General features: G+C 43.7%; 1 protein-coding gene across 2 annotated transcripts in view; it reads left to right on the top strand.

Moving 5' to 3' along the window:
• The window catches only part of LOC119652981 (solute carrier organic anion transporter family member 4A1), a 114,978-nt gene that overhangs the window by 43,205 nt on the left and 46,472 nt on the right, over nucleotides 1-25,301 (top strand). For both annotated transcript variants that reach the window (XM_038057391.1, XM_038057393.1), the window contains exons 2-3: nucleotides 11,621-11,931; nucleotides 23,479-23,644. In XM_038057391.1, coding sequence (XP_037913319.1) covers nucleotides 11,621-11,931; nucleotides 23,479-23,644 — 477 coding nt within the window. The remainder of the gene's footprint in view (nucleotides 1-11,620; nucleotides 11,932-23,478; nucleotides 23,645-25,301) is intronic.

Here is a 25,301-nt window from a genome sequence, read left to right as displayed (position 1 = left end):
ATTGATTTGAGATAGAATTCCCGGAGTTGCTGGAGATGCATAGAGCCTGGGAATACCTGGTCTATGCAAAGGATCCATATCCGAGAATTCCATAGACGCTCTTTGGAATTCGTCCCGAACCTCAGCGGAAACCTCAGCTGGACGGTGGAGAAGAGTGCTTCGGCGAGTACTGAAACTGTTGCCTGCAGTGCGGCGTGGTGTTGTTGATGCCGCCGCCTCTGCCCCCATCGACTCTCGGTCACCAGTTTCCCCGATGGTCGCCACAGATTGTGGCGAAACAGCTGCAGCAGGCGGAGCTGTGCTCCTGGTCGTCGTGGCGCCTAAACGTCGAACCGCCCCACGACTAGCGGTTTTGACGCCGTGCTGTCCATTACGAGAGCCCGACCCAGTCACCAAGTCAGACGACTCCCGCCGGTTATCCGTACCGGACCTCAAATTTCTCCTTCTTCTCATTGTTGGTGGTGCATTTTATCCCTAGCTGCCAGGTATTGAGATAGCTTCCTTAGTGAGTAATCTGCAAGACTGCAAAGTTCCTGCACTTTCCTCACCTACCCCCTGAGACGCTGCGATGGCGTACAGCCATTCAGACTGAAGCTATCTATCCCTCCTCCTTTCACAACCGGGCTTGGGACCGGCTTCGGCGGAGTATTATTATTATTCTTTCACTTCATGCCTCTTCCATTCCTCCACTGTCTCTTGCTATTGTTGAATTTCTTATTGAAACTTTTGATATTAATGGCGGTTGTGGTTCTGATGGTTTCCTAATCTTTTTTTAAAGAAATATTAGCAGAATATATCCGTTCCCTTTTTCGCTAATTTTCAACAAAACTTTATATTCCTAGACAATTGGAAGGAGGCACGCATCCTTTTCACAAGAAAGGCGATGCCTGATTAGCTCGAAATTAGCGGCCCATATCACTCTTTTGTCCTGGGTCTCACATTCCGCAAGGATGTAATATGTATGCCTACAAATTTAGAAAACGGTTACCTATTACCAAAATTTTATCCGAACAATTTCAAGTAACTTCATATCCTTTCTTTAGGAGCACTTCTTCTATAAGACTATAACCCTCGGTCTTCGGACGAGTGATAGCAACCTCCAGTTTTGAAAACCAACCAGTATGCAACTCGCGCTATTAGTCCATTTGCTTCGAGACCTTTCAGGCGGTTGTCACAAAGGATTGACCGGAACAGTGTCCTGTAGGCTATTAATTTACTTTTCTGTATACAATTTTTCCATATTGGTAGCTCGAAGTAACAGGTTTTATTAGTAAGCATGATTTATCTCTTGATTTTGTGTAAAACAAAAACCTGCTCGTGTGTCCATCTGTGTCTCCAGCACAATTACATCATCTGCATAAGCTTGAACGTGTGTTGGCAGACTTTGCAGTTTGCATAGTAGTGAGTTGATCAGCGTGGTGATAGCACACCTCCTTGGGGGCAGTCTTTTCTCGTTTCCGTTGTTAGGTAGCGATCAGCACCCACTTCAGCACACAGTAATCTCTGCGTTAGCATAGCGTCGATCCACTTAATTAAAGTTTCATCAACATCATGTTCTCTGGCGGCATCACAGAGCTTTCAATGTCGAAGAATGCCCCCATCGCGTACTCGCCTGTCAGAGTTGCGTCCTCTATCTTTGAAGCCATAGTCTATTTCCATATTCCGGAAATAGACCAGATGCGTTCATTTCACCAGCTTCCTTTTCTTCCGCTTTTCCTGATAGAGACGGAAAAGAAGGTTCTGACAGGCAAGTCTGTAGTTCCTTCTCGTTTGCGTCTAAAATTTCCTTTTTCCTCCTCTCCCATTTTTGGAAGTGGAGAGCTTATCTTTTACATATTTCTCCAGATTTTCCATGGGGGAACATGAATCTGGTGAGGCTTCCTAAATCCGTGCTTCGGCCACGACCTGATTTCTCAAAGTCTGTGACTTCTTACCACTTGGGGAGTTACAATCCTTTGTTTCCATCTTTATGCGTTTGTGGACACCATTAGGGTAGTAGTACCAAAGGCTCCTCCACCACGGCAAAAAGGTGTCCGAGATGGAGTGGACCTTGAATACGGCAATCAGACCCCAGTCTGCCAGGGGATTCGTCAGAAATGGCTCTTGCCACGAAGCCTCACCGGAGTGTATTTGGTACTATGGGAACTCGGATAGCCCTCTGAACGCATATTGTGACGAAAACCACTTTGGAAAATTACGTGTGACGTCCAATGTAAATCGTAGTTATGACAATTAGTCAGGACACCAAAATTGTATAACAATAGGGCGAATATTTAGTAACGATAATTGTTAACAGAGGACTCTAATGTCGGCAAGAAGATCTTGCCGCAAACTATAATAGTTTTCTAGTAAAGTATTTACATGTTTTTCTAGAATGTTCCGCGGGGTATAAAAGGGCCGGAAATCCGCCCACAAAGTCAGTCTGGTTCTAGAGCTAGAACAGATCGCGTCGGTTATGAATACGCCTAGAATTGTATTAGTTAAAGAATTGTTCTATAATTAATTATACAGTACGGTTGTATAATTTAGTGTTAAATAAACGCTTGTATCAAAATATTATAGAACGGGTTTTTGTTTAGTGCTATGCAATCCAGTGATACGAGTCTACGTAAAATAAGTAACGTAACCAGTGACGAGTACGGATAGCTAAGATCGTAACAATTGGTGACAGCAGTAGAAGTACGTAATAGCAAACTCGTAACAATTGGTGACAGCGGTAGGATCCCGTAAGCCAGGATGGTCAATTTCTGGTTCTTGAAAGTGGAGCAGCTGAAAAGGAGGTGTTAGCGCTAGATCTCCCTGCGACGGGAATTAAAGCAGAACTGCAGAAGAGACTGGGCGAAGCTTTGGAGTCGCGAGGTATTAATGTCGAGGAGCGTGAATTCCAGTGTGAACCTACACTGTCTGTTGAGAGTCGCGAGGAAGCAGCTGGAACGACCGCGATAAACAACAAAGACATAGTAGCTCTAATGCAAGCTATATATAGAATGCAACAAGAAGAATTTAGAAAGCAACAAGACGAATTTAGAAAACAACAAGAAGAATTAAAAAAATAACAAGAAGAATCTAGAAAGCAACTAGAGGGATTTACAAGACGACAAGATGAAAAACAAAGTAAATTTATGGAAGAATTTATAAGACGGCAAGAGGAGAGGGAAGCACGACAAGACGAAAGGCAGGCAAAATTTATGGAAGAATTCAATCAAGGGTTGGAAGAAATAATTCATGGAAAGGAGGTGAACGAAGAACAAAAGGAAAGCGCTCCGGAAGTAGCGTGCCGAGAGAATGAAAAGTTGCAGTATGAAGGTACTCCAGAAGTAGTAGAACAGATAACAAAACCTACAAAGCAATTGTGTGATTCTCCTGAAGAACCTCAGGAAAGAAAAGAAGCTAGTGCTTTAAAAAGTAAGTATCAGGAAGTACAGAAGGAAGTGATACAGCATGAGAACGCCAATGAGATTCCAAAGTCGATTGAAGAGATGGTGCAAGAAGTTGAAAAACGGCAGCAGGAAGTTGACAATTTACAGTCCAGTAAGGATATTCGAGGATCACAAGAAGTGATCAGTCAAGAGGTGGCTAAAGAGGAGGAGCGAAATTAGTAGACCATGGAGAGGTCATAAGTGAAGGGATGAGGCCATGTGAGAAGGTACGAAACAGGAAGATGAAATTTGTAAGCAATATGAGCATACCTGGCAGGATGATAGAAGTACGTAATAGCAAATTCGTAACAATATGTTCCAGGACAATTTCTGGAGGATATGCTCTCGGACAGGTTCATTTGCCCTTGGCCCTCTTGTGTGATTTTCATGGTGCTTGTGGTTGTGCCCATCTGCGGGCGGAGCTCTTTGTGGGCTTAAGCGTGGAGTTGCTCTGTAGAACTCGGGCGCCATACCTTAGTTGCAAAATAGGTATGAACGCTAAGCCTGCCCTCAGTATAAACCAGTACCGTTCTGATTGAAGTCTCCAAATCAATCCATGTCCGAAGAGGACCGTGCGATTATACCTACACGGCAGGTACTCACGTAAAATTCCCACGACGTACCTCCAACATCTAGTGTAGTGCCAACTGAATCCAGGTCATCGTCCGATTTTGAGAATTGGAAAACTTTGATCTTTTCCAAAAATATGGATAATTCCTTGCCCGGGGTGAAAACCATGTAGGACTCCTGTAATTCTATAATTATTCAATATATGTTAAAATTTCTCTATGATGGACCCCTGAAAAAACCCCGGTCTCCTGTTCATTCCTTCCTATAATAATATATCATAACAGCTTTACTATTATTTGTGTGGCTTCCTGCTTAGGCTTTGATTGCCTTCTAAGCTTGATTTTGATAGGTTTCCCAAGCAGAGCTTCTTGAAAATGCCTTCCCTGTCCTTATTGAATCTTTCTTAGATTTTCGGAATTAGTGCAAGGACTTCTGATAGTTTGTTTTCCTATTGTGTCCTTCTACGCAAATTGATTCATCAAGAATTATCGAAAAGTAATTGAACATCGACATTTTTCTGTACTGGTCCACTCCTGCTTACCCTTCTAAAACGGAGCGGGCAATAAATCGTTGCCTGATGTTGGCGGGAAAAATGTTAAATAAGGAAGCTAAGGCATCCATCACATCAGTACACGATGTTCTGCATCGGCATTTACATTCTAGCCCTTACACGTATCCTTTCCGCTTTAACTGCTGTACTAGAGGCTATCGCCTGCAAAAAGAATTCCCAGAGGAAATGAAGTAAACTCCACTTATCACGTGTACGTAAGTTTGTAACTGTTGGAAGCAACTTGTTACTTTGGATCGGACATTCGCCTGTGCACGTAGTTTGAGCATTAATCTCTGCCTCCTCCTGCTTGAGCAGGTTGAATGGCGGCTTGACGGCAATATTTCAATGTTTGATCTTGAGTAGATTCACTTAGCTCCATTGGAAACTGGGAATAGTTTCGGGTAGTTTGCAAATTGGATGAATTTTGTTTATTTGTTGAAAATACCATGAGGTGTTTGAGTCCTTTGAGTCCTTGAGGATGTAAACATTGGGGGAAAGATATAATACCTCCCCGAATATACTTCTTCAAATGCATGAGTCGGTAATTAGTATCTAAAGTGAATATTGTATATAGGAAACAATATGAAGTCACTCTTTCGTGATGAAGGCAATGCTTAGTACCACGTACAGCTACATATATGTATGAACAATTTGACAGTTTTAAGTATCCTAACGTCATCAGTTGTGAATATTCCATTGAACACGTGACTAGAAGCGCACCGTGTTTAAATTCGATACAGTTATATAATATGGACTCTCAACTATCAACCATCGATAACAGATATTACAAAATCATGTAGCTCTTCCACCAGACCAACAACAATCCTCTTAACCTCATGTCCACAACCATAAAGCCAGCATTCACTTGTCCTGGAACAAATGGTACAACACTCTCCGGTCCGTGTCACTCACATATCTAATGTATTTCCCCGAAAATGTGGAAGGACGAATCGTTTACACGCTCCCCTTCTCAATTTATCAATACATTATTGGATTTCGGGAGGAAACGGTAGCGCCGACCAATGTTGGAGTATGAAGGATTCTATCATTTCTTAGTCGCACTTTAGCTACTTGTCTCCACGATAAATGAACCAGGAAGCAGTCATTGAAGGATAAATGACATGAACGTGACTTGTTGATTTCTTTGCTGCTCATAAGTTCATACTCGTATATCGTTTCAATTAGTTTTATGAGTGTGAGAACGAAGGGACGTGAATTGGAAAAACCTTAAGGAGAAGGATATCTTCTTGATCCATTTCCTAGCTGTCTTGAGAGTTCTAATTTTTCAATACGTTTCGATTGTCACGAATTAATTTTCCATGCTCTTTAAGAGTGCTTAGGAGCAAAGGTTCCAGATCAGTGATATTGGAAGTAGGTCAGGTGGAACTGAGATTAGCGATGCCGGGAAGGTATGATATCCTTAAGAAATGTGAATTCATAGGAAGGGAAGGCGAGTTATCGTTTTCAACTCATGGTGCTGATGAAAGGAACTTTTAATGGTAATTTAAAGTTAACGGAGAATTGGCTTCTGTAATCGGGAAAATACAGTCTATGAAGTGTGAACCGTAGGAAATTAATCCCTCAATTTCTCAGTGGAATGAATATTAAACTTGAAATGCTTTATGGTAATCGAAATACGGTTTTCGCTCACTGGAATTGGTTGTGATAGTAAATAAAGAATGATTATTAACAGATTTTATGGGTAAAGGTTTTTATTTGTAGCACTTATAAAGCTCTCATATACGCGGGGCCATATGCTTCCTTTTCAACCTTCTATTTATTGGAGAGCTGTCTTTATTTGTACAAATCTACTTAATTTATATACTTTCCGATTTAGGATATCGACTACTGATTCATTTTTTATTTTTTTATTTCTACCGCAATGATTTTTAAAAATAAATGTGGCCACTTCGGTCACGCTGCTCCCAGTGCAGAGGTGAGGCAGTGTCTGATGAGTTGCCTCTGTCCTGGACGAAACCGTAAAGCCCTAAAATTTTTTTTGCAACTTAGGTGCTTCCCCAAGACTCAGGAGTCTGTGGACGGCAACCGTGGAAATAAGCTACTTCTCAACTGGCCCAGCCCGCTGTTAAGTAGATGGCGGGCTCAGGACTCCTCTAGTTTCTAAATAAAATCTAATAAATGATGATAGTTTAATGAAGCACTATCACCCTGTCGTCACCGTCTACTGACAACTCTCGCTGTGTGAAGTATTTTGTATTTGGCCTCATTAGAAGGGGGTTAGTCATTAGTTAATCTTTGTTGGCTTAAATTACGAATATTCTTCTTCCTCGTTTTCCATTCGTTTCACCAATTTTTCTATGAAATTCTCATTGCGCCAGTTTATTCTTACTGGCTTCAAGATATAGTTTTCTTCCTTTCTGAATTCTTCTTAGTTTAATAAGATGATGTATATGCGATAGCAGGCGGCGCGAGATCTTGGGCTGCACATTAATGAAGGCAAGACGAAATATATGGTGACAACGTCAACACCGAAAACCAATCAACCAACAGAATCATACCGCACAGGTCAAACGGGAAGAATAAAGATAGGAGACTACAACTTTGAGACCGTTGATAATTTCTCCTATCTAGGGTCGAAAATCACAACCGATAACGGTGTACGACGACGAAATCCGTGCACGGTTATTGGCAGCCAACAGAGCCTATTTCAGCTTACATCGTCTCACCATAGGGTCAAAGCTCTTACTGTACAAGACTATGATTTTGCTAGTCCTCATGTATTTCTCGGAGACTTGGGTTCTTCACAAGAAAAATGGCGAACTCTTGGCAGCGTTCGAGAGAAGAATCCTCCAAAGAATTTTTGGCCCCCTGCATGAGGATGGACGATTCCGTAGCCTACATAACGACGAAATCTATGAGCGATACCATGACCATCAGGTTGTGGATAAAATCTGGCTCAACAGGTTACGGTAGGCGGGTCACTTAATCCGTATGGATGAGGATGATTCGGCCCCGAAAGTATATAAGGGCAATATGTGTGGTAGAAAAAGAAGACGAGTCAGACCCTGCCTGAGCTGGAACGACGGCGTAGGTCAGGCGCAAAACCAGGATGTCTGGAGTTCCTTGTTAAGGTAGGCCTAGACCGGATACCGGTTGTTGCGCCGTTGATGTTCTTTTCTGAATCCAACAATTAGTAAAATCATTGTTGGGATAGTTTGTTAAATGCATTTTGGCCCAAAAGGTTTATGGGAGCTTCACCCTGCTAAGGGACGAATTTGCTCTTATTCTCTTGTAAAAATAGTACGACTTAGTCAGTAGAAGATCTATTGGGATCATTCCAATGATTGCCTTACCCGCTGGGTTTAAAATCGCAGCAGATTCTTAGCTCAGTTAGAGACTCCCATCTGGTTCACGTCGATGCCCAGCGCTTCTGTCGATATAGGAGGCAAATATTCACCGTTCCGGATCACTACTTCTCTATCCCGTAATATTATTCACCATCCATGCCAAACAAGAGCTACATTTAGCTCTGAAGCGAATTCCAGGTAACCGCGAACGATGGCGCGTAGGTGTGTTTGAAGCATAATACCCCATCAAGAAGTAAATGGCAACCATATACGCACGAGTATGTATTAACATGCCTTTGTTTTGGTAACAACTTGTACTCTCGATACCTATATTTCCTCTAGCGGGTTTGACAAAATTTCAACCATTACCATATCTTGAAGAAATGCTGTGCAACCATTAGTCCCTGCCTGTCCCCTCTCATTAATCATTGTTTGTTGAATAACCACTTTTCGCGAGCTAAAAATATGCATAAATTCATTCATCATGCATTCATTCATCACCACCCGTAGCCTGTCTCCTTGACATAAGTAAATTTTTCGATTCCATATGGCAATACGGATTGGTCAATAAGTTGAAAAACATCCGCAATTTGATCTCTTCGGCATATTATTAATGCTGGAATAACGCAAGCCTCCGGTCTTTCTGCAACTCTTTTTTGGGTATTTACAGTGGATATCACTAAGCCCGCTCCCAACTTCGATTCAATCAAAAGTTTTCAATATGCCGACGGTCTCATCATCTATACCTGGGCGAACGTGCCAATTAGGATTAACTCATCCCCATCGTTGTTTATACAGATCTGCAATAAACTCCAAACTGGACAATATTCCGCACTTTACCAGTGTAAAGAAAGACAGTTCCTCGGCCATGGTACCGACGATGTACGAACCACATCTCTAACCGGATGGAAACAAAAGATTGTAACTCTTCAAGTGGTAAGAAGCCACAGGCTTTGAATGCACTCGCGACTTTGGGAAATCAGGTCGTAGCCGAGGCACGGATTTTGGAAGTCTCACCTAATTCATCTAATACATGATTCCCTCTTGGTAGGAGGTGAAGGTAGTCTTCATACCAAAACCTAGGAAAGATGACTATTCAAATCCAAAGAACTTCAGGCATGTCCGGAAAGACTGGTTGAGCTCACATTCATGAGAAGGCGCTAAAGTCGCACCCCCCTAAATGAAAACATGCTTATCAACGGGGAAAGTCCTGCGAGTCTGCTCTTCATTCTTTCAAAGATAGAGGATGCAACTCTGAAGGGTGAGTGCGCGGTGGGGGTGTTCGTGGACATTGAAGGGGCTTTTGACTGTGCGTCCTTCCAAAAGCTCTGTGATGCTGCCAGAGAGCATGGTGGTCACGAAACTCTAATAAAGTGGATGTACGCTATGCTAACGCAGAGATTTTGACAACAATCAACAACAACAACGGAAGCGACGAAAGGCTGCCCTCAAGGAGGTGTGCTATTGCCACTTCTGTGGAGTATGCTGATCAACTCACTATTATGTGAACTGCAAAATCTGTGCTGGCTGTTGGTCGAGATCTCGAAATGGTGTGTAGAAATACACAACGTCATTTGATTGACTGTTGGTGTCTCAGGCATGGACTTTCAGTAAATCCAAATAAAACCACATTGGTATTATTTACAAAAAGGAGGAAACTGAATGGTCTTTGCCTTCCAGAGATGAGGGGTCCAACCCTTCAACTCTCCGAAGAGGTGAAATATTTGGGAGTTATTCTAGACAAGAAGCTTTTTTGGAACAAACATGTAGAGATAAAGATGAAACGAGCTCTCACAGCTTATGGGATGTGTAGGCGGTTCTTTGCCTCGACATGGGAACTTAGGCCTAAGGTAGTAATGTGGATATATGTTGCTATCATTAGGCCGATGTTCGCTTATGCATCCGTAGTGTGATTTGTTAAAGTGAAACAAAAGAGTTTTCGCTGTAAACTAGCCACACTGCAAAGAAATGTGTGCCTAGGTATCGCCTTGTGAATGCATTACTCAATTTGCAGCTCTTGGATATGTTTATTCAGAGCACTGCAATGAGAACAGTTCATAGACTGGGGGCACAGAGCATTGGCAGACGAACCAGAAGACTGCGTGGCAGGATATCCTGACGTCTTCTACACCGATGGCTCAAAGACAGAAAATGGTTCTGGAGCAGAAGTCTACCTCTCGAATAAAAACAAGAAGTGGACCTTTCCTTTGGGACAATACACAACGGTTTTTCAGACTGAAGTGTATGCGATCCTAAGGGCGGCAACCTGGATGATTGACGAGCGGATGAAAGGCACGCACATCGCAATCTGTAGCAATAGGCAAGTTGCATTGAGGGCGTTGAGTAGTACCTTGATCACTTTAAAAATCGTTCACACATCAACATTCAACATTTTCTATGTAAGTGGTCCGCCTACGGACGCATCAGACATCAGATTTTTGGTGCTGATGTGCTCCCTTTGCCACTAGGTCTGCTCCTTCGCTATACAGTCTTCTTGGAGGAGACAAACAATCGATAAAAGGAGATGGGGGAAAAACAGTGTGGATCTGCCGGTTTAAAGACCGATTAGAGATTAAGTATCGTTGAAAAGAGGCGAAAATTCAACAGCAACAACCAAAGTTGAATAACAACTGCAGTGTAGCAAAGTCGAAGTCAACTGCGACTCCCATATCACCACCAAAGAAAACTTGAAGGGGGAAACCACGGCCAGAGGCCATTCCCATCAAGACGAATGAAGGCAGATCTTTCGCGGAAATGCCCACTCTTCACTGGAAAGGAACGGGAAGAAGCCATTCTGTCCATGACAGATAAACAAGCACCAGAACCGGACGATATTCCTAGCGAAGTGCTGAAACTTGTATCCACATATATGCCGGACTTGCTACTCATCGCATTCAACGTACATTTGACAGCGGGTGGAAGGTTGCGAAGCTTGCATTGACAATCAAGGGCAAAGGTAACCCCGAGGCGCTGTCAGCGTACCGCCCTCCCATCCTTTTGGACACGGCGGGGAAACTTTTTGAGAAGCTCATCAAGACTGACTGACTTAATACATGCTGCGGGGGATTACTCACCACAACAATATAGAGATGGGCAACTCATGACTTAGTCGACTCAATTGTGCTACTCAGTCCATTGAGGTAAGTGAGTCGACTCATCAGGTGTGTATTTCAATAGTTCGTTCCTCAAATAAATGTTGCGTTTTAGGTAAATTTGATACCGATCGCCAGAAAAGACCTTTAGGCCAATTTGGCTGGCATTTTTGAAGTCTTTACCACAGTATATATACAGAGTCAACAAACTACTAGCGAAGGATTTACAAATGCGGTGCAGACAGACTATGTACATTGAAAGAGTAAAGAATTCACCACCTTCACTTGAATTTGAGCTATTGTTCGTGAGGCGCGAATCCTTGAAATCTCTCGCATTATAGCACAAATTTATGAAAGTTGCATAATTGTCATGCCCTTTCGCACGGAGTTCAAATGCATATCAGATTGTAACTTCTTCTGCAAAATAGGTACTATTACATACGCTTATGTATTAACATTATCTAGGAAAAATTCTTTTTCGAGAAATGCCGCACCATATTTCCGCACTTAGTTTAAAGCGTTAAAGTAATTATCCCCAGAGAAGCAAATTCAACATAGAATAGTTTTGTTTATACATTTCGTAAATATCCGCAAACTCAAATTCATTATCTGACCAGCATAAAGACCTTGAAATCGCTTGTTTAGATTTAATTTAACCGTTTTATTGTCTTCCCTCGTCAGGACTCATCGTTAATGGCTTCGTCAATGGAGTTATAACAACAATCGAACGTCGTTTCGGCCTGCGTTCCAGTCAAACAGGATTGGTGGCAAGTGGCTATGATATCGCCTCGTTTGTATGTCTCGCTCCTGTGTCCTATTTTGGTGGACGTCTTGGAGCATCTAAGCCCCGATGGCTAGCATGGGGTGTAATCATAATGGGACTGGGTTCGCTAACATTTGCATTTCCTCACTTCCTTGTGGGACCGTATCGGGCGTCCACTGCTGAAATAGACTTGTGTACAACCGGCGAGGGAAATGCTACTGTTCGACAGGTGAGTACTGACCGGTGTTGTTAACTATTGTGTGTTGATTGATTTTGTAATTTTGAGTTCTGTCCTATTTTATTACTTTGTGTGGTGTGTGATTTCACTAGCCTGACTGTTAACGACTTTTTTAAATGGTAAATATTCGTGAGTCTTCCGTTCGTTTTACTTCCACTATAGTCGAGAAAGTTTTATTGTAAGCTCCTGTTGCGCTCCAAGTTTTGCATCCTTAGTATAAGACAGACATTATTTAAAAAAACGCAGCAACGAGGTCTCTACAACCTAGTCTGGTTGTAGATAAAATTCACAGGTTGTGATGGGCGGGTCACTTAATCCGTACGGATTAAGCTCGGAAAGTCTAAGGGCTCTATGGCAGACTCTTTCTCAGATGAAGCGATGACGTAGGCTACCAGATAGTTTTTCATCATCATCAACCGCGCAACAACTGGTATCTGGTTTAGGGCCTGTCTTAATAAGGAAATCCAGACACCCCGGTTTTGCACAAGGTTCACCAATTCGATATTCCTAAAAGCTGTCTAGCATCCTGACCTACACCTGGATATTGCCCTTATATATTTTCGGGGCTGGATCATCATCATCCATATGAATTAGGTAACCCGCCCACAGCAACCTGTTGAGCCTGATTTTATCCACAACCAGACGGTTGTGGTATCGCTAATAGATTTCGTCGTTATTTAGAATATGGAATCGTCCATCCTTATGTAGGGGGCCAAAAATTCTTCGGATTTTTCTCTCGAACGCAGCTAAGAGTTCGAAATTTTTCTTGCTAAGAACCCAAGTTTCCGAGGAATACACAACGACTGACAATATCATAGTCTTGTACAGTAAGAGCTTTGACTCTATGGTGAGACGTTTCGAGCGATACAGTTTTTGAAAGCTGATATAGGCATCGTCATAGCCCTTATCGATTGTGATTTTCGACCCTAGATAGGAGAAATTATCAACGATCTCAAAGTTGTAGTCTCCTATCTCTATTGTTTTCGTTTGACCAGTGCGGTTTGATATTGTTCGTTCGCTTTTGGCGCTGACGTTGCCACCATGAGCTTCGCCTTACCTTTATTAGTGTACTGCCCGAGATCTCGCGCCTTCTGCTCGATCTGAATGAAGGTAGACTGTACATCTCGGGTTGTTCTTTCCATAATGCCAATATCGTCAACGTAGGCCAGTAGTTGGGTGGACTTGAAGACGATGGCTCCTCTCACATTTACATCTGCATTGTGAATCACTTTCTCCAGGGCCAGGTTAAAGAGGACGCATGATAGGCCATCCCCTTGTCTTAGACCGTTGTTGATGTTGAATGGTCTCGAGAGTGATCCTCCTGCTTTTATCTGGCCGCGCATATTGGCCAAGGCAGCCTAGTCAGTCTTATCAATTTCGTCGGCATACGGAATTTTCTCGAGGCCGTGCACAGTTTTATCCTGGCTATGCTATCATAGGCAACTTTAAAGTCGATGAAAAAATGGTGCAACTTATGGTCTTATTCCAACAGTTTTTCCATCGCTTGTTGCAGAGAGAAAATCTGATCTGTTGCTGCTCTGCCTGGAGTCAAGCCTCTTTGGTATGGGTCAATGATGTGGCGTATGGGGCTATTCGGCCTAGCAAGATAGCGGAGAATATCTTATAGATGGTACTGAGCAACGTGATACCTCCATAATTGCTGCACTGCACGATATCTCCCTTTTTATGTATGGAACAGATAATCCCTCGTTGTCAGTCGCCAGGCATTGATTCGCTGTCCCACACCTTGAGCATTAGTTGATGAACCACTTGGTGTAGTTGGTCGCAGATCTGTTAGTCCTCCCAGGCTTCCTTTTCTTATCTGTAAAGTCGCTTTCCCGCTCCACGGAGTTCATGATAAGTCTCTGCGTGTGTCCGCGTTCTTTGAGAATGCAACATTACTCGGTATGCAGCATCTTCCGTTCCGTTGTTAGCTTACATTCATCGTTGACTTTGCTTGTGCCGGTCCGACTTTTCTTGTGGCTGAGGTCAAGTATGTTTGTGGCTGCATCAATAATAACGTTCTTCAGGTGGTTGTGAAGATCATTTGTGGATGCTTCATAACCAGGACATCTGTTAGCTGCGGTTATTGCGGCATCTAATTCCCCCTTATAGGTGTTAAGGAGGGTTGTGTTTTGAATGGCTTCAGTATTTGCTCTCACCTGATTGTTAGAGGGGACTGTAGGCGATGTTGTGATTCAAGTAAAGTTAAGTTCATTCTTGAATTACGAAGCTTGTCATCAGTATAAATGACAATATAAGACAGAATACTGGAAAGTTTGAATGCAATCCAAGTGCCCAGTTTCTGGTATTCTGACTTATTTAAGTTCTTCTTTTGATTTGTAATGACTCACTTGGATCGGTGGTGATCTGAAAACCGTTCTAGGTGGCCGGACTCGGCCTAGAGAGGAGAGCTATTCTAAAAAGGTGAAGCTCTGCCTGCAAACACTGAAGCTCCATTGGAGTATCCCGCCGATACGCGATTGCATGCCTCTGTGCTTGCTAGGCTTGGGAATGTAGAAGGGGGCTCCTTTTGAACACTTCAATTTCTCACTTTATACAAAAATTTACGTGTCATTTTAACCAATGTGTTCACCAAGAACTAAAAACAAAACAAACATCGGATTATCGCGAGAACCTAGCGCAAGAAAACATACGAGCTAAAACTGGAAAATAAAAAAATACCGGCTCGACCGGACTCGTGTTGCCATAAGACTCGGGGCCTGCTTCAAATTTTCATGAGGCGCGGTGTTTGAGGTTTCCGCCATAAAAATGGCAGATGCTCCTCCTTCTTTAGGATTGATTAAATCAACCCACTATCGCTACTCAATATTTAATTAGAATAAATTTTTAAAATTTGCCGCACTTCTTAAAAATACTGCAGGCGAGGAGTTAAATGTTTATCCTCCACGTTAAAACTGCAGGTTCGTTCGACAGCACCCAACAGAACTCCCTAAAATGCTCGAAAAATGCCGCTCCGATATTTGCCACTTAAAAAATTATTATTATTTCCGAGTTATCACAATCTCGGCAGATGCCGGATTTTACCTAATACTAGCACTAAGTGCCAAGCATTTAGGCTCGGACGATCCTACCTACTTAAAAACTAAAGGGGCGCTGGTGGTGGTGGCCGGTGGTAGGTCAGTGGGAGAATCCGTCGAGTACTCCCCGCAACATCGAGCACGTATGCAGAATGGTGTACTTCTGCACGGTTTGAACCAGACTGTGCGAAAGTCCCAGGACATCAAGGGAAGCCGTGAGGGATTTAGGTACAATACCTGTAGCTGACAATATTATGGGAAGTACGACCACCCGCTCGAGACGCCAAATTTCTTTGATTTCACGAGCCAATGGCTCATAATTCACCTTCTTCTCCACGTATTTCCGTTCAATGTTGCTATTATGGGGGATAGCAACATCAATAATATACGCGGAGCGACCCGTCTTGTCAACTAACAGTACGTCAGGCTTATTGTGTGCGGTATGGCGATCAGTCAGAACTTGCCGATCCCAATACATGCTGTAAGCAGAACTATCAAGTACTGCTTGCGGCTCATATCGGTAAACCGGACATGTTCCCGTGATCAGCCCATGCTTATATGCAAGGTTTTGATGGATAACCTTACATACAGCATTATGCCTGGTGATGTATTGCACCGGTGCCATAACAGTACAGCCAGAAATGAGATGGTCCAACGTCTCTAACGCCGAACCACACATTCTGCACTGGTCGTTCTCCACCCGTTCTTTCATGATGAGCTTTTTATAAGCTTGGGTGGCGACCACGCCATCCTGAATGGCACACATAAAACCCTCCGTCTCAGCAAAGAGCTCCGCAGCATATAGCCATCTGTTCGACAGATGCAAATCGACAAATGGCTGCCAAAGACAATTCATGTGTTTACCGTGCATTGTCTTCGACTTCCATTCCTCGATCCGCTCTTGGTCCGACTTCACCCCACTCAGACAGCCGCATGCAAGGGACTCGCCTGCTCTTTGCTGTAAAAATAAGCGCGCAGCGAGTCGACTTGGCGATGATGTTGTGCCGCCACGTCAACCATGCCCCTACCTCCGATGTCACGAGGCAGGTTCATCCGCTCCACGGCAGACTTTGGGTGATGCATTCGGAATTTGGACATAGTTGTCCGTATCCGCCGCTGGACGTTTTCCAGATCGGTCTTCGTCCACGGCAATATTCCGAATGCATAAGCCAGTGAAGGGATGGCGCTCAACGCGCTTATTTTATTCTTCCCCGAGAGATGCGATTTCAGCACCAGCTTTACACGTCGCAGGAATTCGGACAGCAGAGCTTCTTTCAGATCACCAACTCAAGCATGGGTTCCTTGCAGAATTCCTAGGTACTTGTAGAAGTCTGTCTCGGTCATAGCTTCGATGTGGAGGTCACCAATGCTATGTCCGGCATGTGGCTCGTGATGACCTTTGCGGATGGCTTGGATTCGACACTTGTCTAATCCAAACTCCATCCGAATATCAGGGCTGAACATGTCTATTATTCGCAACAGACTTCTAAGATGGTCGTCAGTACCAGCATACAGCTTGATGTCATCTAAGTACATCAAGTGTGTCAGTTCGCACTTAGCACGTAGGCCATACTTTATAGCAAAACCATGCCCTCTAGCATCATTCAGTAGCCATGAAAGGGGGTTCAGTGCCGTAAAAAACCAATGGGGACTCAATGAATCCCCCTGGAAGATGCCCCGCCGTATACGGATGGGCTCTGAGGTATTAGCACCCTCAGATGTACGGACTGATAAGGTGGTATGCCACCCTTCCGTGACTGTCGCTATCAAAAGCCTTGGCATAATCGATATAGCAACTGAAGAGGTTTCTTTGGCCTCTAGTTGCTTGTCCTACAACTACCGAGTCGATAATGAGTTGCTCTTTGCAACCCCTTGACCCAACTCGGCAGCCCTTCTGCTCCTCGGAGAGAATGTTGTTGGTCTCGAGGTGCGCATTGATCCTTCCACTAATAATGGACGTGATGAATTTGTAGAGGGTTGGTAAGCAAGTGATCGGTCTTGTGTCTGCGGGGTCCTGCACCGTGTCCTTCTTAGGGATAAGGTAGGTAATCCCCGCAGTGAGGAAAGGTGGAAATTCCTCCGGCCGACTCATGACCTCATTTATACTGCGTGCCAACCGACTGTGTACGCTGGTAAATTTCTTATACCAGAAATTCTGCACCCGATCCAGACCTGGGCCCCTCCAGTTCTTCGAGCTGTTTATGGCTCGTCGAACTTCCTCTTCGGTAACATCCGCGAAATTCATGCCAGGTGTATTGACATGGCGGGTGCCTTCGGCGGTGATCCACTCAGCATGCTCAGCATGCTGGGCAGGTAACTCCCAAAGTCCACCCCAATACTCTTTCGCTCATCATTGATTTGAGATAGAATTCCCGGAGTTACTGGAGATGCATAGAGCCTGGGAATGCCTGGTCTATGCAAAGGATCCATATCCGAGAATTCTATACACGCTCTTTGGAATTCGTCCCGAACCTCAGGCGGAGCTGTGCTCCTGGTCGTCGTGGCGCCTAGACGTCGAACCGCCCCACGACTAGCGGTTTCGACGCCGTGCTGTCCATTACGAGAGCCCGACCCAGTCACCAAGTCAGACGACTCCCGCCGGTTATCCGTACTGGACCTTAAATTTCTCCTTCTTCTCATTTTTGGTGGTGCATTTTATCCCTAGCTGCCAGGTGTGTAGATAGCTTCCTTAGTGAGTAAGACTGCAAAGTTCCTGCACTTTCCTCACCTACCCCCTGAGACGCTGCGGTGACGTACAGCCATTCATACTGAAGCTATCCATCCCTCCTCCTTTCACAACCGGGCTTGGGACCGGCTTCGGCGGAGTTATTATTATTATTATTGCCCATTTCTTTAAGTATAGCTCCCCGATAATAAGTCCTTTCAAGTCGATCCGAGTGAAATTGGTTGAGATATGATCAAGCGACGACGGCTTTACGGTTTCTTACCAGGGCAGAGGCAAATCGTCAGACGCTGCCTCACCTCTGCCCTGGGAGCAGCGTGACCGTAGCGGCTCGCAAAAGAGCATTCAACATCTGCGAGCCGCTACGGTCACGCTGCTCCCAGGGCAGAGGTGAGGCAGCGTCTGACGATTTGCCTCTGCCCCGTAAAGCCGTCGTCGCTTCAATTTTTTTAAAAGTTTGGGTGCAAGCTCTAAGCGAGGGGTCCGTGGACAGGAAAGAGGGAGTAAGTTGCTCCCCACTTGGTCCGGTCCAGCATTAACTTGATGCGGACTTAGGACCCAAACATTCTCAAAACGAATATTTGAGATATGATCGTTGAAAAAAGAGAATCCGTACCATATATGATTTGCTATTGAAACTTTAAACGCGCCTTTCTACCATGCCATGTTTGAAACCGCCGACGGAAATTATTAAACCGATCTTTTTGAAACTTGGCACTTATTAAATAAAATCTTTCGATTTTTTTCGGTAAAGAAATGAATTATTAGCGAATAATCGGACCATTAACTTTGACTGTTCGCCATTTTGTGAAAAATCCTTCGCTCAAACATTAGCTATTATGTTATTTAATAGCTGTACTTACTTATACATATCATATTAAAGCTGTACTTTAATATGATATGTATAATGATCATTTAAAAAAGTTTAGTAGTTTTCATCAAAATGATCTATTTTTTTGGACTATAAGTGAAGATAACTTTTTCAGATTTTAAAATCACGCAAACTATATCACTGAAAAATAATAATAATCGTTGGCGCAACAATTCATATTGAATCAGAGCCTTGAAGTGTGTTAGAGCACTTCATCCAAATAAAAATAAAATTAGGTAGCTTGCTCCTACTACAATATATTTTAATAGTTAGTAAATACGTATTTCGAAAGCTACTTACTTTCTTCCTCAGTACTTAAGCTACTAAATCATTGGGAAGTTTTTCCTGAATTTTTAAATAAAACAAATTAAAAGTCTGTAGGGACAGATTATAAAAAGTTGCTTAAAAGCTAAAGATCCGTATGTGGGTACAGACTCTAAAAGGTAAAGAGAAAAACGTAAAAAGGTCCACATGCAGGTAGGGATAATATAATAACTTTTAGGGTTCATGGCCATCAATTATCAATAGTTAGTGGGTGGTGCGGTCCCTGTGTTTGTCAGCGAGTTTTTTGATTAGCCTTAATGCACAATTCCCTCCATCTGTGTTCATCAATTTTGCCGCATCCTTTCGCAATATTTCCAAGCTTTCCCATGCGTCCAAGGTGTGTGGCTTATTCACTTGTCGTACCAGCTCAAGATTTGCCCTCGTCACAGAATGCCCTTCCTCTATGACGTACATCGCAACCGAAGAACGCACCGTGTTGGCTCCTCGTCTTTCTCCCCTCTCTACTTCCTTTAGGTGTTCTTGGAACCTAGTAGTGATGAGGCGTTTTGTCTGGCCAATGTAGACCATCTCGCAGTCATTGCAGCTGATCTTGTAGATCCCACTTTAGATATATAGACAATAAATCAATTTTAAAAAGGGTTTGCTTAACTGTATTTCGGGAATCACTTCTTCGGGGCAATTCCTTCTGAAGGGAAGCAGATATCTTAAGTAATTAGTGTAGCCAAATTTGCCTAGAATCATCGGGAAACTTTTAGCTTCAGTTGATCTTATATTGTTGGTGGGGTAGTCAGGGGCCTAAACTTCCAACATACTGACCTATTGTATGCCAATGGAAGCGATCGACCCCGCACCTGCATGGTAGTCTCCAAAGACTTCCAGGCTAACTTGGTTAACGACCTATGTGATGGCGACACCACATCGGCTAAGCTAACCATAAAAAGTCAGCAGGGAGATAAAGAGATACTATGGCGCTCTGCATATTTTCCCTACGACGCAGAAGATGTTTCCAGTGGAACATTCATCAGAGCTATCCAATATGCCAAAAGTACAGGCATGGGGTAATAGCAGGATGTGATGTCAACGCTCACCACATATGCTGGGGAAGTTCGAACATCAATACAAGAGGATTGCGACTACTGGAGTATCTAGTAGGAAGCGATTTGCAGATCCTAAATGCGGGTAATGAACCCACTTTCTTCAACGTGGTCAGGTGAGTGGTCATCGACATCACGGTGGCATCTCCTGACATCACGTCTCTGATCGGAGAGTGGAGAGTGTCAAACGATATACTCTCGGATAACAGACGCATTGATTTCGTTATGGGCACCCACTCCATTTCGGAATTCGAGGAAAACAGATTGGGTGATGTATCAAATAGAATTGAGCGCCCGAATCACGATCCCTGGGAAGCGCATCAAATCCATTGCTGGAATTAAGAAGACAACCCAGATGATCACAACTAGCATGAGAGAAGCTTTCGAAGAAAGCTGTCCCCTCAAGATGCCAAAGAAGGGTAAAACACCATGTTGGAACTCGGATTTGGCAAAACCGAGGAAAATGGCAAGGATGCTCCTTAATCGTGCTCTGAAGGGTGAATTAGGCACTAGCTGGAATCGCTATAAAGAGGCACAGAAGGCTCTAAAAAAGAGCATAAGATTGCCTAAACGATCATCATGGAGACGCTCTTGGGGCAACCTTAAAGCTGAAGCGGATTCTGGTCAAAGAACGTAGCCACAAACTGGGTTAATTACGTTTACAGAATGAGGAGGAAGTACATGGAAAGCGATGAAGAAACGGCAAACCATTTGCTTGAAGTGCACTTCCCAGGCAGCATCCAAAATCTAATCTCGGAGCCAACAGCCCTCAACCGAGAGACTGGAATCTGGCATGCAAAGTAGTATCACTGGAGCGAGTGAAATGGGCATTTAACTCGTTCCATAGATACAAGTCTGCAGGTCCGGATGGCATCATCCCCGCTAGTAATAGAAGGAATGGATGCCCTGGGTCTGGGTCGGAATATATATCGTGCATGCCTAGCACACGCTTATATTCCAATTAAATGGCGGGATGTGAAGGTGTTGTTCATTCCCAAACCAGGAAAACCCACCTGCACAGACGCAAAAAGCTTTTGACCGATCAGCCTAACATCTTTTCTGCTAAAAGGACTAGAAAGACTAGTAGATTGGTTCATAAGGGATACACACATTCCTAAGTGGCCACTTCACCATAGGCAACACGCCTACCAGAAAGGCAAATCCACGGAGACAGCACTCCATGAATTTACGGCAAAAATTGAAAAGACGATGTCCGAAAAAGAATACCCCTTAGGCGCATTCATGGACATTGAAGGTGCCTTCAATTATGCCTCATTCGCGGCAATTTGTGATGCGGCAAGACAGCATGGAATCGAACCGCTGTTAATCAGTTGGATCCTTCACATGCTAGAGTGGAGGAAAATCCACATATCGGTCGGCCAGAAGTCTATTGAAGCAGGATGTCTCAAGGGCTGCCCACAGGGAGGAGTTCTTTCTCCACTGTTATGGCTCTTGGTAATGGATACCCTGCTGTGGCTCCTGGAGGACAAAAAAGTCTTCGCGCAAGCATTTGCGGACGATCTAGTTGTAATAATTGCCGGCAAGTTAGCGGACACAGTATGTGACCGCTTGAATGCAACTCTGCATGTAATCCACAGCTGGTGCCTCCGCAATGGATTCACGGTGAATGCTAGGGAGACTGGACTAGTTATTTTCACTAGGAACGCTACTTACCTTCGTAGGGGCGGAAATCCAGCTGCACAAACAGTCAAGTACTTAGGAGTACATTTCGACTCCAAGTTAACGGGGAAGCATCATATCCAGGAACAATATCAGAAATCCTGCAGATTGCTTTGGTGCTGTAGGAATGCGATAGGTAAGACCTGGGGGCTTTCACCCAAACGGATATACTGGATGTATACATACACAATAAAACCCATTTTGATGTATGCATGCATCGTCTGGTGGCCAAGACTGAACTTTGCTAATAGCAGGAAGCTGCTAACGCAGATTCAGAGACTTGGTTGTCTAAGTATTACTGGAGCAATGAGTACTAAGGCGACTGCGGCACTTGAAGCTATCCTAAATTTATCCCCCATTCACTTGGAGGTGAAACGGGAAGCGGCCAACCACGCATATAGACTCGATACCATTGGGGCGTGGAAAGGCGGCCAAGCAAACGGTCATGCGTCTATCTGGAAATTCCTTGAAAACATCCGGTAGCCCTGATGCCGACCGATCATATGGTTTCCAGATTCGTCTTTGAAAAGACATACACTGTCGTAATCACCGAAAGAGAAGAATGATCGACAAGTGGCCATGAGTTTTTTCAGATTACAGACCTAATAATCTTCACCGACGGGTCAGCCATGGAGGATGGCTCGGGCGCAGGGGTGTTCTCGGAGAATCCGATTATAGAACTGGTCTGACCCCTCGGAAAAATGGCGACCATATTCCAGGCGGATATATATGCCATTTCATTGGCAGCAGAAGAATGTCTGCGACAAAAATGGAGGGGTCGCACCATTCGAATCTGTTCCGGCAGTCAGGCGGCATTATCAGCACTAAATGGCAACAACATATGAAGCTAGTTGGTGTGGAGTTGTCATCAGGTGCTGCTGAAACTTGGCCGACTGAACGAAACATTCCTGATGTGGGTGCTAGGGCACTCTAACATCGCCGGTAATGAGGAGGCTGACAGACTGGCTCGCCAGAACCAGCTCTTGGAATCCGACCATCTACTGTCAAGTCTACTCTGAAGAATGAAATTGCAAAGATTCACGCAACCGAGTGGATAAATTTGGACTTTTGCCGGCAAGTGAAAATCCTGGTGAAAGAGCCTAGGGCCACTAGAGCGGCACTTTTGTTGTCCCTTAAGAAGTGGGAGATGAAAACCCTAGTAGGGCTTTTAACGAGACACTGCTCTTTAAACTACCATATGGAAAAGATTGGGGTAGTGGTTTCGGCTATGTGCAGCCAATGTGACGAGGAGGAGGAGACGGCCCTGCAATTTTTATGCAGCTACCCGGCATCCTTAGATCTCAGACGAAGACATCTTGGCAAGGTTTTCTGCAATAAAGAATCTGCACACTCTCTGCCTCTGGAGAATGTTCTCAGATTCGCTAAAGCCTGCGAGCACAGTAGGCGGGAAGCCATTGAATAGGCAACTTACGGGGATAGTACAATGGGCCTAACAATGGCCTGCGTGCTCAGAGCTGCGGGTCCCCCCAGTTAACTAAACTAACTAGATGATCTTATACTCTCGGTGATTATAACTAGAGTTATCTATGAGCCAGTTAGTATTATATGTAGTGTTTTTGTTACTTGCGTTCGTGTCATAACAAATTCCTCTTTCAGACGAAGTCATATTGTATTCTGAATTAACTCTGATTGCCCTATTTTTCCAGAACATAGATTCGATTAAATTAATAAAAAAAAGTCTGGATTTATTTGGATTTACTTAACGTTTATATATTCTCATGTGTGATATACATATATGTACTTATGCGTATAAAACGCACTTTATATTCTTTATGCATGGATGAATAAACTACGTTTATTATTTGTTGTTTTGTAATACGATATGTGTATTTTCCATAACATATCCCCATATTTTCCTTTCAGCATTGCGAGGGTTCCACGGAATCTGAAAATGAGAATCTCACATGGACCGTTTGGCTTTTCTTCGCTTCCCAACTTCTACATGGAATTGGAGCTGCTCCACTATACACACTTGGAGTTACCTATATTGATGAAAATGTCTCAAGGAAAATGTCATCGGTTTATTTAGGTAAGTTTCTTTAGTTTCGTATTTCATTTGGAGAGAATGTATAGTATGATTTGCTTTGTCAGGATTCAAAAGTATTGTATTTTTCTCCGACGTAGTTGAAGTTAAGAGCATGAATATTGGTCAGTAAACTCAGCCAATATATGCACGATAGTTTAATTCAATTTCTCCTGGATATTATCAGGATGATGACACGATCAAATATATACACCTCAATTTAAGATATTTCGACTCAATTTAAGATATTTCGAGTTTTTCCTGTTCCTCGTAACTGACGACTGAAACGGATAGAAATTCGTGGGCTAGCAACCTGCAAATTTCGAAACCTTCCTGCTACCCAAATGGCAAAAACATCTCGGATATGGACTGGCCATACGGCGACCATCTTTGGCTATCGAAAATGTCTTCTGAAATATGCCCACGCTCCTCGAAAATGATATCGAGTGTCCTCAGAATGGTCGCTTTCTCCAACTCCAGCGAGAATTCCTACGATGTAGGCTAGACTTTCTGGGCTGAAGCGAAATAAGATGGTGAGACTCTGGGGAGTACACCTCTTCTTTCCTTCTTACGATAATGTGCTGTTCTGCTCTAAAAAACCAAGAGGTAACAGACGCGGATGCGATATCGGATGGTTGTCGATGGCTACCGGAAGGCGCGCTCTCTTGTTCTGGATGCCGATTTATCTCAGCATTTTCACTACAAGATTCCGGTCCAGGTTAAGGGAAACACAATTGTACAGTGCTATGCACCAACGGATAGTGGAGAAGGATACTTTCTAGGACCAATTATACCTAGTTCAGGAGAGGCTTTTTAAAGGTGACATTGTGATGGGTGATCTAAATGCCTGGGCCCCAACAACATCTAGCTCGGACATGTTATGGGGAAGCACGATTTTGGCGAACGATAATGGTGGGAGGTTTATGGATTTCTGCAGCTTCCACCTCTTCGTTATTGGCAGCACATTGTTCGAGCATAGAGCTAGCCATAAGGTTAGTTGGGTTTCAACTGACCGAGACGTACGAAAAATCAGATTGACTACTTTGCGATCAACTGTAGATTTAGGAGTTGTTTTCTGAGTAACCCGTCTGAGAATATTGATGAGCAAAGATGCTTTTTTCTCGAGTGCTCCAGAGATTGTCGGATATATCTAGAAGGACCATTACAAGATCTAGCTGACTGCGGAATCATGGAAAAGGATCGATGAACGGAAGAGATTGAAGATTTTATTAATCGCTGCAAGTGATGGGGAGCGTGATGCTCGCCAGTAAGTGAAATCCTGGGAAGTTTAGTGTAGTGTAGTGTATGCCGGGGCAAAAGAGAATTTGTTATTGCATGTTCTTAAATGGTGAGTTATTGTACCATGCGGGTACGGAGTGTTCCTCCCAGTAGAACAGAAATCATCTCGGCCTTCAATGCACTCAAATGAAGTAAACCTGCTGGTCTTAACATTCAGTAAAGGCAATGGGATTTTGGTTGTGAGAGCAAAGTATGGAGATGTCGGTCAAGCTCCGAGAGAGGATTATTAGTTGGAAGCTTAAATAGTCGTTTGTAGAACGCCGGAATGAGTGAGTCTATATTTTGCTTGTGGCAGACATTGACGGTGATATCATATTACCAGGATTGAAAAAGGGATCTTCATTTATGGTGAATACCAGATTTC

Source organism: Hermetia illucens, chromosome 3 (assembly GCF_905115235.1).
Source record: "Hermetia illucens chromosome 3, iHerIll2.2.curated.20191125, whole genome shotgun sequence".
Taxonomy (NCBI): domain Eukaryota; kingdom Metazoa; phylum Arthropoda; class Insecta; order Diptera; family Stratiomyidae; genus Hermetia; species Hermetia illucens.
Note: the sequence above shows the minus strand (reverse complement) of the source record. Positions and strands in the feature narration are given on the sequence as shown.